Consider the following 15793-nt stretch of genomic DNA (forward strand, 5'->3'; position numbering starts at 1 on the left):
ATGCAGACTTTGTCCTATTTTATGAACACTTCCAAATATTCAGAAATCTCAATCTTCACAATGGATTCTAGGATTTTACGATCGAGGTTAAACTAATCAGTCTGTAATTTTCTATATTTTGCCTTACTTCCTTTTTAAACAGGGATGTCACATTAGTGATTTTCCAGTCCTTTGGGACCCTTCCTGATTCTAGCCATTCCTAACACCTCCACTATCTCTTCAACTATCTCCTTTAGAACTCTGGGGTGTAGTCCATGTGGTCCAGGTGATTTATCCACCTTCAGGCCATTCAGTTTTTCTGGCTTCTTCATCTTCATGATGGCCACCATAATCAGCTTAGCCCCGGCATTCTCTTGAATTTTTGGGATATTACTCCTGTCTTCCACCGTGAAGACTGGCGCAAAGTAATTATTCAGTTCCTCATCCACTTCCTTGTTACCCACTGCTATCTCTCCAGCATCATTTTCCAATGGCCCAGGTCCACTCTTGCTTCTCTTTTTATATATTTAAAGAAACTCTTACAGTCTTCCTTTATATTACTGGCTAGCTTATCTTCCTATTTAATCTTCTCCCTCCTTTTCTTTGTTCCCCTCTGTTGGTCTTTGTAAGCTTCCCAATCCTCTGGTTTCCCACTGCCCTTCACCACATCAAATACTTTCACTTTTGATTTTGCTATCCCTGACTTCCCTAGTCAGCCATGGTTGCCTTATCTTCCCTGTGCCATGCTTCTTTTTCCTTGAGAGGAATCTCTACTGTGTCTCCTGAATTACTCTCAGAAATTCTTGCCATGGCTGTTCCACTGTCTTTCCTGCGAGGCTCCTCTCCCAGCCAAATCTACCCAGCTCCTCCCTCATGCCTCTGTAGTTGTCTCTATTCAGCTGTAATATCATTTCTATCTTCTCTCTCTGAAATTTCAGAATAAATTCAATCCTATTATGATCACTACCTCCTGAGGGTTCTTTGACCTTGAGCTCCCTTATCAAGTCTGCCTCATTGCACAACAGTAAATCCAGTATTGCCTGTTCCCCAGTGGGCTCCACCACAAGCTGATCCAAAAACCATCCCGTAGACATTTTACAAATTCCTTTTCTTGCAATCGACTACCAACCTGATTTTCCCAGTCCACCTGCATATTGAAATCCCCCATGATCACTGTAACTTTGTGTTTCCTACACATCTTTTCTATTGTATAGTGTATCTTATGCCTCAGCTCCCAACTACTAATTGGAGGCCTATACATAACTCTGACTATGTTTTCTTTTATCTTTGTGGTTCCTCAATTCTAACCACACAGATTCTACATCATCTGATCATATACTTTGTTTCTTACTATTGATTTAATTTCATTTCTTCAAGGCAACCCCACCCTTTTGCCCACCTACCTAGCATTTTGATAGGATGTACATTCCTGAATATTCAGCTCCTAATCCTGATCCCCTTGCAGTCACATCTCCATGATGCCCACCACCTCATACCTGCCAATTTTGATCTGTGCTACAAACTCATTTACCTTATTCCTTATACTGCATGCATTCAGATATAACATCTTCAGTCCTGTATTAACCATCTAATCTACACTATTGCATTTTCATCCATTTAATGGTCTATTCAATGACCATTTAAACACCCTTAAAGTTGGCGAGTCTACTACTATTGTAGGCAGGGCATTCCACACCCTTACTATTGAGTAAAGAACCTATCTCTGACATCTGTCCTATATCTAGCACCCCTCAATTTAAAGCTATGCCGCCTCGTGCTAGCCATCTCCATCCGAGAAAAAGGCTCTCACTGTCCACCCTATCTAACCCTTTAGTTATCTTATATGTCTCAATTAAATCACCTCTCAACCTTCTTTTCTCTAACAAAAACAGCCTCACATCCCTCAGCCTTTCCTCATAAGACCTTCCCTCCATACCAGCAACATCATAGTAAATCTCCTCTGAACCCTTTCCAAAGCTTCCACATCCTTCCCATAATGCGGTGACCAGAACTGTACACAATACTCCAAGTGCAGCCGCACCAGCGTTTTGTACAGCTGCAGCATGATCTCATGACTCCAAAATGCAATCGCTCTACTAATAAAAGCTAACACACTGTATGCCTTCTTAACAACCTTATCAACCTGGGTGGTAACTTCCAGGGATCTGTGTACATGGGCACCAAGACCTCTCTGTTCATCTACACCACCAAGAAGCTTACCATTAGCCCAGCATTCCTGTTGCTCCTTCCAAAGTGAATCACCTCACACTTTTCCATATTAAACTCCATTTGCCATCTCTCAGCCCAGCTCTGCAGCTTATCTATGTCCCTCTGTAACCTACAACATCTTTTGGCACTATTGACAACTCTACCGACCTTAGTGTCAACCGTCAATCCACCCTTCTAGGCCCTCATCCAAGTCATTTATAAAAATGACAAACAGCAGTGGCCCCAAAACAGATCCTTGTGGTACACCACTAGTAACTGAACTCCAGGATGAACATTTCCCACCAATCACCACCCTCTGTCTTCTCTCAGCTAGCCAATTTCTGATCCAAGCCACTAAATCACCCTCAATCCCATGCCTCCGTATTTTGTGTGATAGCCTACCATGGAGAACCTTTTCAAATGCCTTACTGAAATCCACATGCACCACATCAACCACTTTACCCTCATCTACCTGTTTGGTCACTTTCTCAAATAACTCAATAAGGTTTGTAAGGCACAACCTACCCTTCACAGAACCATGTCGACTATCCCTAATGAACTTATTTCCTTTCTAGATGATTATAAATCCTATCTGTTATAACCTTTTCCAGCACTTTACCCACAACCTAAATAAGGGTCATTGGTCTATAATTAGCAGGGCTGTCTCTACTCCCCTTTTTGAACAAGGGAACAAAATTTGTTATCCTTCAGCCTTCTGGCATGACTCCTGTAGACAATGATGACACGAAGATCAAAGCCAAAGGCTCTGCAATCTCCTCCCTAGCTTCCCAGAGAATTCTAGGATAAATCCCATCCAGCCCAAGGGACTTATCTATTTTCACATCTTCCAAAATTGCTAACACCCCTCCTTGTGCACCTCAATCCCATCTATTCAAGTACCCTGTATCTCAGTATTCTCAACAACATATTTTTCCAGAGTGAAGACTGACGAAAAATATTCATTTAGCGCTTCCCCATACCTTCTGACTCCATGCACAACTTCCCACTACTATTCTTCATTGGCCCTAATCTTTTATTCTTTTATTCCTGATATACTGATAGAAAACTTTGGGGTTTTCCTTGATCCTATTTGCCAACGACTTCTCATGTCCCCTCCTGGCTCTTGTTAGTTCTCTCTTTCAGTCTTTCCTGATTTGGAGATGCCGGTGTTGGACTGGGGTGTATAAAGTTAAAAATCACACAACACCAGGTTGTAGTTCAACAGGTTTAATTGGAAGCACTAGCTTTCAGAGCGCTGCTCCTTCATCAGGTGGTTGTGGAATACACAATTGTAAGACACAGAATTTATAGCAAAAGTTTACAGTGTGATGTAACTGACATTATACATTGAAAAATACCTTGATTGTTTGTTAATCTCTCATCTGTTAGAGTGACCATGTTAGTTTCACTTCTTTCATATGTAAATCACAAAACCTTTTTTAGAAGTTACATTCTCAGGTTAACTTTAACAATTGGTGTCAGCCCAGATAATATGTTGAAGGTGTTAGCTCCCTGTTTAGGCTGATTCTAATCTAAAAGATGAGTTAACTGAGTCTTACATGGATTCATGCAGTTTTTGAGCAAAGTACAATGTAACTCTGCAAGTGCAAATTCACCCCACAAATGTATATATGTGTGTGTGTGCGTGTCTGGAGTGGGAAGTTGAGTGTCTGTGAGACAGAGTGTATATGTGTGTGTGAGAGTGTAAAGGGGTCTAAGTCTGTAAGAGAGTGCGTGTGGGAGTGTGTGTGTCTGTGGGAGTGCATGAGTTTCTGTGTCTATATGTGTGTGTGTGTGTGTGTGCATGTGTTTGCATGTGTGTATATAGTGCAATGGTGGTCACCTGTAATGTGACATGAACCCAAGGTCCCGGATGAAGCACTCCCTACGGGCACTGAACTTAGCTATCAGCCTCTGCTCAGTCACTTTTCGTTGCTGCCTGTCGTGAAGTCTGCCTTGGAGGATGGTCAAAGCAAAACATTATGTGTGCACAACACAATGCCATCTGTGCTCTGAAAACCAATCACAACATTGTCATCAAACCAGCAGATAAAGAAGGAACAGAATACTGCAAGGAAGTGTACCGACAACTGAACAACCAGGAACACTACAGGCAACTACCAGCTGATCTGACCAAAGAGCACACCCATGAACTGCACACATTGATCAGGACTTTGGATCCAGTCCTTCAGAGTTCCCTACGCGCCCTCATCCCTTGCACTTGTCGCGGAGGAGACTTCTACTGCCTTCCGAAGGTACACAAAGCCAATACACCAGGATGTCCCATTGTATCAGGCAGTGGAACCCTGTGTGAGAACCTCTCTGGCTATGTCAAAGGCATCTTGAAACCCATTGTACAGGAGATCCCAGCTTCTGTCGCAACACTACGGATTTCTTACAGAAACTCAGCACCCATGGACCAATCAAACCGGGAACATTCATCATCACAATTTCAGCACTCTACACCAGCATCCCCCACAATGATGGCATCGCGGCAATAGCCTCAGTACTCAACACCAACAGCTGCTGATCTCCGAACACCGTCCTACAACTCATCCACTTTATCCTCGATCACATCGTCTTCACCTTCGACATCCAGTTCTTCATCCAGACACATGGAACATCCATGGGGACCAAATTTACACCCCAATATGCCAACATCTTCATGCACAGGTTTGAATAAGACTTCTTCTCTATACAGGACCTCCAACCAACACTATACACCAGGTACATTGAAGACATTTTCTTCCTCTGGACCCATGGTAGGAGTCACTGATAAAACTACACAGTGATATCAACAAGTTCCATCCCACCATCAAACTCACCATGGACTACTCTCTACTTTCTGACTCATTCTTGGACACATGCATCTCCATCACTCTCTACCGCAAACCCACAGACAACCTCACAATGCTACACTTCTCCAGCTTCCACCCAAAACATATTAAAACAGCCATCCCCTATGGACAAACTCTATGCGTATCCCAGATCTACTCAAATGAGGAGGAATGTGACGGGCACTTGGAAGTACTCAAGTATGCCCTCATCAGAATGGGGTATGATGCTCAACTGATCGACCACCAGTTCTGACGTGCCACAGCAAGGAACCGTAATGACCTCCGCAGGAGACAGACACGTGCTGCAACCACCAGGCTACCCTACATTGTCCAGTACTTCCCAGGAGCCGAAAAACTGTGCCATGTTCTTCACAGCCTGCAACACATTATCAATGAAGATGAGCACCTTGCCAAGACCTTCCCCACATCTCCACTGCACGCCTTTAAAAATCACCAAACCTCAAACAGATCATTGTTCGTAGCAAACTGCCCGGCTTTCAGGACCACTCCATACAACACTGTCACAGTAGGGACTGCAAGACGTGTCAGAGTGTGGACATGGATACCACCATTACACTTGGGGACACCTCCCACCATGTACATGGCAGGTACTCATGCGACTCAGCCAACGTTGTCTATCTCATACGCTGCAAGCAAGGATGTCCTGAGGCACGGCACATTGGGGAAACTGAGCAGAGGTTACAGCAACGGATGAATGGGCACTGCACAACAATCGACAGACAGGAGTGTTCCCTCCCAGTTGGAGAACACTTCAGCAGTCCAGGATATTCAACCTCAGACTTTCGGGTGACCATCCTCCAAGGCGGACTTCGGGACAGGCAGCAGCGAAAAGTGGCTGAGCAGAAGCTGAGAGCTAAGTTCGGTACCCATAGGGAGGGCCTCAACCGGGACCTTGGGTTCATGTCACACTACAGGTGACCATCATTACACTACACACACACACAGACATTCCTGTACACAGACACTCTCACACACTCCTACAGACGCACACAGACACACACTCAACACATGCACCTTCTCACTGACTTAGACCCCTTTATATATATATATATACACACATACACACACACACACACACACACACACACACACACACACACACACACACACACACACACACACACACACATCACAGACATACACAACCCCCCACCCCAGACACACACACTCACTTACTCACACATGCACCCTCTCACAGATTTAGACCCCTTTGTACTCTCTCACACATACATACACTCTCTCTCACAGACACTCACAACTCCTCACCCCAGACACGCACGCACACATACACAGATACATTTGTGGGGTGAAATTGTACTTGCAGAGTTACATTGTACTTTGCTCAAAAACTGCATGAATCCATGTAAGACTCTGTTAACTCATTTTTCAGATTAGAATCAGTCTAAACAGTATGGCACAGTAAACAGGACACATTGGGCTTACACCTTCAACATATTATCTGGGCTGACACCAGTTGTTAAAGTTAACCTGAGAATGTAACTTTTAAAAAACATTTTGTGATTTACATATGAAAGAAGTGAAACTAACATGGTCACTCTAACAGATGAGAGATTAACAAACAATCAAGGTATTTTTCAATGTATAATGTCAGTTACATCACACTGTAAACTTTTGCTATAAATTCTGTGTCTTACAATTGTGTACTCCACAACCACCCTGATGAAGGAGCAGTGCTCCGAAAGCTAGTGCTTCCAATTAAACCTGTTGGACTATAACCTGGTGTTGTGTGATTTTTAACTCCGTCTTTCCTGGCTAACTTGTAACTCTCAATCATACTAACTCATCCTTCACGCCTCATCTTAACATAAACCTTCTTTTTCCTCTTGACAAGAACTTCAATCTCTTTAGAAAACTACGGCTCCCTCACTTGACCACTTCCTCCCTGCCTGACAGGTACATACTTATCAAGGATACGCAGTAGCTGTTCCTTGAATAAGCTCCACTTTTCAATTGTGCCCATCCCCTGCAGCTTCCTTTCCCATCCAATGCAACCTAAATAAGACCATAAGACCATAAGACATAGGAGTGGAAGTAAGGCCATTTGGCCCATCGAGTCCACTCCGCCATTCAATCATGGCTGATGCGCATTTCAGCTCCACTTACCAGCGTTCTCCCTGTAGCCCTTAATTCCTCTAGACAACAAGAATCTATCAATCTCGGCCTTGAAGACATTTAGCGTCCCGGCTTCCACTGCACTCCGTGGCAATGAATTCCACAGGCCCACCACTCTCTGGCTGAAGAAATGTCTCCGCAATTTCCTAGCATCCACCTTTTCCAAGCCATGTATTATTTTGTACGTCTCTATTAAGTCTCCACTTAATCTTCTAAACTCCAACGAATACAATCCCAGTATCCTCAGCCGTTCCTCATATGTTAGACCTGTCATTCAGGGATCATCCGTGTGAATCTCCGCTGGACACGTTCCAGTGCCAGTATGTCCTTCCTGAGGTGTGGGGACCAAAACTGGACACAGTACTCCAAATGGGGCCTAACCAGAGCTTTATAAAGTCTTAGTAATACATCTCTGCTTTTATATTCCAACCCTCTTGAGATAAGAGACAACATTGCATTCGCTTTCTTAATCACGGACTCAACCTGCATGTTTACCTTTAGAGAATCCTCGACTAGCACTCCCAGATCCCTTTGTGCTTTGGCTTTATTAATTTTCTCACCATTTAGAAAGTAGTCTATGCTTTTATTCTTTTTGCCAAAGTGCAAGACCTCCAACTTGCTCACGTTAAATTCCATCAGCCATTTCCTGGACCATTCTCCCAACCTGTCTAGATCCTTCTGTAGCCTCCCCACTTCCTCAGTACTACCTGCCTGTCCACCTAACTTCGTATCATCGGCAAACTTCGCTAGAATGCCCCCGGTTCCCTCATCCAAATCATTAATATATAATGCGAACAGCTGTGGCCCCAGCATCGAACCCTGCGGGACACCGCTCGTCACCGGCTGCCATTCTGAAAAAGAATCTTTTATCCCAACTCTCTGCCTTCTGTTAGACAGCCAATCCTCAATCCATCCCAGCAGCTCACCTCGAACACCAGGGCCCTCACCTTGCTCAGCAGCCTCCCGTGTTGCACCTTATCAAAGGCCTTTTGAAAGTCTAGATAGACCACATCCACTGGGTTTCCCTGGTCTAACCTACTTGTTACCTCTTCAAAAAATTCCAACAGGTTTGTCAGGCATGTCCTCCCTTTACTAAATCCATGTTGACTTGTTCTAATCAGACTCTGCTCTTCCAAGAATTTAGAAACCTCATCCTTAATGATGGATTCTAGAATTTTACCAACAACCGAGGTTAAGCTGATTGGCCTATAATTTTCCATCTTTTGCCTTGATCCTTTCTTGAACAAGGGGGTTACAACAGCCATCTTCCAATCATCCGGGACCTTCCCTGACTCCAGTGACTCTTGAAAGATCTCAACCAATGCCTCTGCTATTTCCTCAGCCACCTCTCTCAGAACTCTCGGGTGTATCCCATCGGGGCCAGGAGATTTATCAATTTTAAGACTTTTTAACTTTTCTAGCACTATCTCTTTTGTAATAGCAACCATACTCAACTCAGCCCCGTGACACCCTTTAATTTTTGGGATATTACTCATGTCTTCCACTGTGAAAACTGACGCAAAGTACTTGTTAAGTTCTCCTGCTATTTCCTTATCTCCCATCACTAGGCTTCATGCATCAGTTTGAAGTGGCCCAATGTCTACTTTTGCCTGTCGTTTGTTTCTTATGTACTGAAAGAAACTTTTACTATTATTTCTAATATTACTGGCTAGCCTACCTTCATATTTGATCCTCTCATTTCTTATTACACTCTTTGTTATCCTCTGTTTGCTTTTGTATCCTTCCCAATCTTCTGATTTCCCACTGTTCTTAGCCACTTTATAGGATCTCTCTTTTTCTTTAATACATTTCCTGACTTCCTTTGTCAGCCAAGGTTGTCTAATCCCTCCCCGGTTAATCTTTCTTTTCTTGGGAATGAACCTCTGTACCGTGTCCTCAATTATACCTACAAACTCCTGCCATTTTTGCTCTACTGTCTTCCCGGTTAGCCTCTGCTTCCAGTCTATTTTCGTCAGTTCCTCTCTCATGCCCTCATAATTACCTTTATTCAACTGTAACGCCATTACATCCGATTTTGTCTTCTCCCTTTCAAACTCCAGACTGAACTCTACCATATTATGGTCGCTACTTCCTAAGGGTTCCCTTACTTTAAGATCTTTTATAGAGTCTTGTTCATTGCAAAGCACTAGGTCCAGAATAGCCTGATCTCTTGTGGGCTCCATGACAATCTTGCCTAATTGGTTTCCCCTCAGCTATAACTCTTGCCCTGCTGTTTATACCTATCCCTTTCCATTGCTGAAGTAAAGATAACTGAATTGTGGTCACTATTACCAAAGTGCACATGTACCTCCAAATCTAACATCTGGCCGGGTTCATTACCTATTACCAAATCCAATGCGGCCTCTCCTCTTGTTGGCCTGTCTACACACTGTGTCAGGAAACCCTCCTGCACACATTGGACAAAAACTGACCCATCCAACATACTCGAACTATAGTATTCCCAGTCAATATTTGGAATGTTAAAGTCCCCCATAACAACTACTATGGCACTCTCACTCCTATCGAGAATCATCTTTGCTATCCTTTCCTTTACATCTCTGGAACTATTCAGAAGCCTATAGAGTGACCTCTGCTTTACAGTTTACAGTTTCCCCTCTGAGTCAGAAACACTTACTTTCCCAGGGTATTCTTCGCTTGCTCCCTCTCAGCTCCAGTCCTGAAATGCAGGCCCTAAATCCTCGAGGTAAGATTTTATAACCTCTTACCTTCCCAGAATGCTCTTACCTTGCTCCTGCTTAGCTTTGGTCCCAAACTACTTACTCTGCTACCAACAAACTTTGTAGTAGCACATCCCTCTACACTGCCACCCCCCTCACCCCCCCCGTCTGTGACTTATCAACTCCAATTTATTTAATTATCACACTTTCTTGAAATAATAAGAATTGAGGAATTTGATATCTCTAAGAATCTAAACATTATTCATGCAATTTTATACAATTGTACCACAAGGGGATCAAGGGTTATTGGGAAAAGGCAGGAAAACGGACATGAGGAATGTCAGATCAGCCATGATCCTATTGAATGGCACAGCAGGCTTAAGGGACCGAATGGCCTGCTCATACTCCTATTTCTTATGGTCTTGCGTATCTCCATAAATTCTGATGTGCAATTTCTTTGTGAGCACTTGCATAAGATTGAATATTCTGATCTTTGACAGCCAGCAAAGTGAAAGAAAAAAATTGCATTTATAGGTGAGCATCTGCAAATAATTTTTTGGCAACAACATCCAAGTATGCAAATAATCAGAAAGTCAAACTGATGTATCCATAATTTCATCATACAAATGCAAGGGCGCTCTATTGCTTTCTCTCCAATAGAGTGCAGGGAAAAATCTTGAAACCACATATCTCCCCCAAATTTAATTGAATATATGCGTCAAGGTCAAGCACAATAGATGCTCACTGCATCAGTAGAAATTCAGAGATTGACCCATCTCTGTCATTGTACACTAGATGAGCTGAATAAAATTAATAAATAATTCTTATAGGATTGCTTGGAATTGATTTGCTTGCTATCTTCGATCTCCACCTATTGGCACACCAGTCAAGAGGATTCAAAGATTGAGCTGCTGTCATATTCGCAAAGGTAAGCAGGTAAAGTTAGAAGCTGGGCGACTTGGGAAGAGTGGAGACCAGGAATGGGAAGGTAAGTGATTGAGCTGGGAAGAGATGCAGTCATATCTGGAAGAAGGCCATTAGTTCATGAGAGGGGATATTGATTGGTGGTGCCCAGGAAGGATTGAAGCCAGAATTCAGAAAGATTATTCCTGTTCACTCAACCCCAGGCTCAGTTGTATCTTTTCCATGAAGATGTTTACATTACATTGGCACATTACATTATATTACATTACAAGGGCCAGCTGTTGGGTGTCAAGGTAAGCTGATCTTGAACTCTCGCATAAAATTTAATATTCTGATGTTCTGGCATTTGCAAAGCAAAAGAAAAACTATCGAATAGTTGATTCTGGTTTCAAAGAGATGTGAGGTTCATTAGTCTACATTTAATTATTTAAGCAAATAAAACCAAGTGTTGTCTGCTGGTGTTGAAATGCATGATTAGTGCAAGTGCATTGACCATTGATATACCGCAATGTAGTCAAACAATGGTCAGAATATGACACAGATAAACCATGTGATACCATTCCTTGGAGCCTTTGCTAAACCTGAGTTCATACCCTAATGTTTTATCTGCCATAGTAAAGTACAAAAAATAACAAGAGATTTATCATTTTGGACCTGGAGGTAAGTAATACATCATAATTGTAGCATTCAGCTAATTACTTGAAATGCCTTATGAGTTTTGTTGTTTACTTACCATACAACTTCCAGTCAGTAATTGGTGCTACTGCAACTCCACATTTGAAGATTCTGTCAGTGGAAGTAAGAATCATGGATGTGACATAGCCTCCATATGCCTGTTAAATTGAGGAAAATCTTAAGCATTTTTACAAGTTCAGTTGTTTTAAAATGCTTTGAGATTAAATAACTAGATTGTGATTAATTTATTGAAGCTGAAAATGTGTTGCTGGAAAAGCGCAGCAGGTCAGGCAGCATCCAAGGAACAGGAGAATTGATGTTTCGGGTATAAGCCCTTCTTCAGGAACCTTGGATGCTGGATTCTCCTGTTCCTAGGATGCTGCCTGACCTGCTGCGCTTTTCCAGCAACACATTTTCAGCTCTGATCTCCAGCATCTGCAGTCCTCACTTTCTCCATTAACTTATTGAAGACATTATTAGTAGGCAAAGTTCATTTTAAGTCGGATCTTAAAAATACAGATTTATTTTGAAATAACTGAAAACATAAACAATGAGGGGTCTAACAGAAGTAAATTGGGTGAACTTTCAATTTTGATGAGGATGGGAAACAAAAACAGAGTGCAGTCATTATATATGCGAGACAATTATCCTTTCCAGTGATTCAAAGGGTGGCTACACTAATGCTGTCATTTCCTGTACTTGTCACTGGTGAAAATGATATTCAACATGTATATTATTGAATGCTTATATGCACCTTTTTCCCAAAGTGAAACATTGTGGCAGTGGTCATGCTCATCTCTTGAGGGAGCTAATTACAACTCTGTTATGGCCATTTCTGGGAGACTTATTCAGACTAAGTCCTGATCAGGCATCCCACTGAGTGCCATTGGGGTTCCTTGGTCCACTAGAATTAGTTTTTCACAGGATACCCTGAAGCAGTATGAAATTCCATCCATTACAGCAGTCAACTAATCTGAGGCCTGTAGCTCTCTGCAGTATTTTGTCTGGCTCAGCTTCTGCCTTAATTATGCCTTAGCTCAAAAATAGACAAACAAACAGAGGTGAGGTAGAAATAACTGTCCTTGACATCAGTGCTGCAATTTACTGGGATGTGGCATCAAGGAGCCCTGGCATAACTAGACTAATTGTGGATCAAGCTGACAACACTTGGCTGGTTCGAGACTGCCGCAAAGAAAAATGGTTATAGTTGTTGGAGGTTAGTTACCTCAGCTCCAGGAAATCTCTGCAGCTATTCCACACTGTCATGTCATTCAAAATGTAGGGGGTGATGGGCTCTCAGGGGAACGTAGCACAAACAGTCAAGTTTCTGATTGTGAGAAAGGCTCTAATGTAATGAGGGGTACATTGGGTTCCAAGTGATCAATTGTGTTCAGGGACTCTCTAGATAGAGGCACAGACAGAGGTTTCTGCAGGCAGCAGTGAAAAATCATCCTTGACATCTCTGGATCAAGGATGTCTCAGAGAGGGTACAGAATGTTCTCAAAGGGGAGATGCACCAGCAGGAGGTCATTGTACACTTAGAACTAATGACATAGGAAGGGAAAAGGATGAGATTCTGAAGGGAGAATATAAAAAGTGAGGCAGGAATTTAAAAAGGAGGTCCTTGAGGATAGTAATATCTGGATTACTCCCAGTGCTATAGGCTAGTGAGGGTAAGAATAGGAGGATAGAACAGATGAATGTGTGGCTGAGGAGCATATGCAGGGGAGAAAGGTTCACATCATTGATCATTGGAATCTCTCTGGGATAGAAGTGACCTGTACAAGAAGGACGGATTGCACCTCAATTGCAAGGGGACTAGTATAGTGGCAGGGAGATTTGCAAGAGCTGCTCAGGAGGATTTAAACTAGTAAGGTGGGGGTGGGACCTGGGGAAATAGCAAGAAAGGAGATCAATCTGAGACTGGTACAGTTGGGAAAAGGAGTGAGTCAAACAGTCAGGGCAGGAAGGAACAAAGCAGACAGCAAGGTAGGATTGATAAATTAAACTGCATTTACTCCAATGCAGGAGGCCTAACAGGGAAGGCAGATGAACTTAGGATATGTTAGGAATGTGGGACTGGGACATCATCGAAACTACAGAAATGTGGCTCAGGGATGAACAGGATTGGTAACTTCATGTTCCAGAATGCAAATCCTATCGGAAGGATAGAAATTTGGAGGGGGAGCGGGGGGGGGGGGGGGGGGGGGGAGAAGAGGGGTGGCGGGGAGTGCAAGAGAGGAGGGGGTGTGACATTTTTCATAAGGGATAGCATTGCAGCTGTACTGAGGGGGGATATTCCCCAGTACATCCAGGGAAGTTATGTGGGTGGAACTGAGAAATAAGAAAGGGATGATCACCTTATTGGGATTGTATTATAGACCCCCAAATAGTCAGCGGGAAATTGTGAAACAAATCTGTAAGGAGATTTCAATTATCTGGAAGAATAATAGGGTGGATATGGTATGGGGTTTTAACTTTCCAAACATAGACTGAGACTGCCAACAGACTCCCAACTATTAAGGGTTTAAATGGAGGAATTTGTTAAGTGTGTAACAGTGACCATAATTCCATTAGTTTTAAAGTAGTGATGGAAAAGGATAGGTCAAATCTAAAAGTTGAAGTTCTAAATTGGAGGAAGGCTAATTTTAATGGTATTAGGCAAGAACTTTCAAAAGCTGACGGTGGGGGGTGAGGGGTGGCAGGCAGATGTTCACAGGTAAAAGGACGGCTGGAAAATGGGAAGCCTTCAGAAATGAGATAACAAGAGTCCAGGTATATTCTTGTTAGGATGAAAGGAAAGCCTGGTAGGTGTAGGGAATGATGGATGACTGGAGAAATTGAGGGTTTGGTTAAGAAAAAGAAGGAAGCATATGCCAGGCATAGACAGGAGAGATTGAATGAATCCTTAGAGTATAAAGGCAGTAGGAGTACACTTAGGAGAGAAATCAGGAGGGCAAAAAGGGACATGAGATAACTTTGGCAAATAGGGTTCAGAAGAATCCAAAGGGATTTTACAACTAAATATATTGAGGACAAAGGCAAAAGGCTAAGGGGTGGCCTTATAAAGATTTATAAAATCATGAGGGGCATGGATAAGTATAAACAGGCAAGGTCTTTTCCCTGGGTTGGGGGAGTCCAAAACTAAAGGGCATAGGGTTAGGTGAGAGGGGAAAGATATAAAAGGGACCTAAGGGGCAACTTTGTCACAGAGGGTGATGCATGTATGGAATGAGCTGCCAGAGGAAGTAGTGGAGCCTGGTATAATTACAGCACTTAAAAGGCATCTGGATGGGTATATGAATAGGAAGGATTTAGAGGGATATATGCCAAGTGCTGCCAAATGGGACTAGATTAGGTTAGAATATCTAGTTGGCATAGATGAGTTGGAGGAAGGGTCTATTTCCGTGTTGTACACTTCTTAGACTCTATGATGTCTCGATCAAAAATTCAGAAATCGGGATATTTGTTGATTGTGCAATGTCATATTTTGTAACTCCTCAGCTACTGAAAGAAATCCATGTTTAAATGCAACAAGATCTGGACAATATCCAGACTTGAGCTAAAGAGTCGCAAGAAACATTTTCACCACAACGTATCAGGCAACAGTCGGCTCCAACATGAAAGAATCTAACCATCATCCATTGATTTCAATGGCATTACCATCATTGAATCCCTTACCATCAACATACTAGGCATTATGTTTGACCACAAACTGAACTGGACTAGCCACATAATTACTGTGACGACAACAGCAGGTCAGATGAACTCACCTCCTGGCTCCCCAAAACCTGTCTACCATCTATAAGGCACAAATCAGGAATGTGATGGAGTATTCATAATCAGAGAGCATGGAAACATACACTTCAGTCCAACTCATCCATGTCGACCAAGTTTCCCAAAATAAATTAGTCCCTCTTGCCTGCACTTGGCCCATATCTTTCAAAACTTTTTCTATTCATGTATCATCCAAATGTCTCTTAAATGTTGTATCTATATCTGCATCTATCACTTCCACTGGTAGTTCATTCCACATAAAACTATCCTCTGTGTGAAAAAGTTGCCCCTTGGGTCCCTTTTAAATGTTTATCCTCTCACCTTAAAATTATGCCCTCCAGTTTTGAATTCCCCAACTCGAGGGAAAAGACCATACAGCTCCAACAACACTCAAGAAACTTGCCATGACAAAGCAGCTCACTTGATTGGCACCACATCCATGAACATTCATTCCTTCCTCCACTGATGCACAATAACAGCAGTGTATACTATTTACATGATGCACTGCAGAAATCATTGAAGCTCCTTAGAAAACACCTTCCAAAACTATGACTACTATGA

At 42.7% G+C, this 15793-nt stretch overlaps 1 protein-coding gene across 2 annotated transcripts in view; it reads right to left on the reverse strand.

Moving 5' to 3' along the window:
• The window catches only part of dpp10 (dipeptidyl-peptidase 10 (non-functional)), a 1734026-nt gene that overhangs the window by 21616 nt on the left and 1696617 nt on the right, over positions 1 to 15793 (reverse strand). For both annotated transcript variants that reach the window (XM_087989191.1, XM_087989192.1), the window contains exon 22: positions 11514 to 11613. In XM_087989191.1, coding sequence (XP_087845317.1) covers positions 11514 to 11613 — 100 coding nt within the window. The remainder of the gene's footprint in view (positions 1 to 11513; positions 11614 to 15793) is intronic.

Source organism: Chiloscyllium plagiosum, unplaced genomic scaffold (assembly GCF_037043375.1).
Source record: "Chiloscyllium plagiosum isolate Xiang-an unplaced genomic scaffold, Cpla_swu_hap1 HiC_scaffold_7, whole genome shotgun sequence".
In the NCBI taxonomy this organism is placed as follows: domain Eukaryota; kingdom Metazoa; phylum Chordata; class Chondrichthyes; order Orectolobiformes; family Hemiscylliidae; genus Chiloscyllium; species Chiloscyllium plagiosum.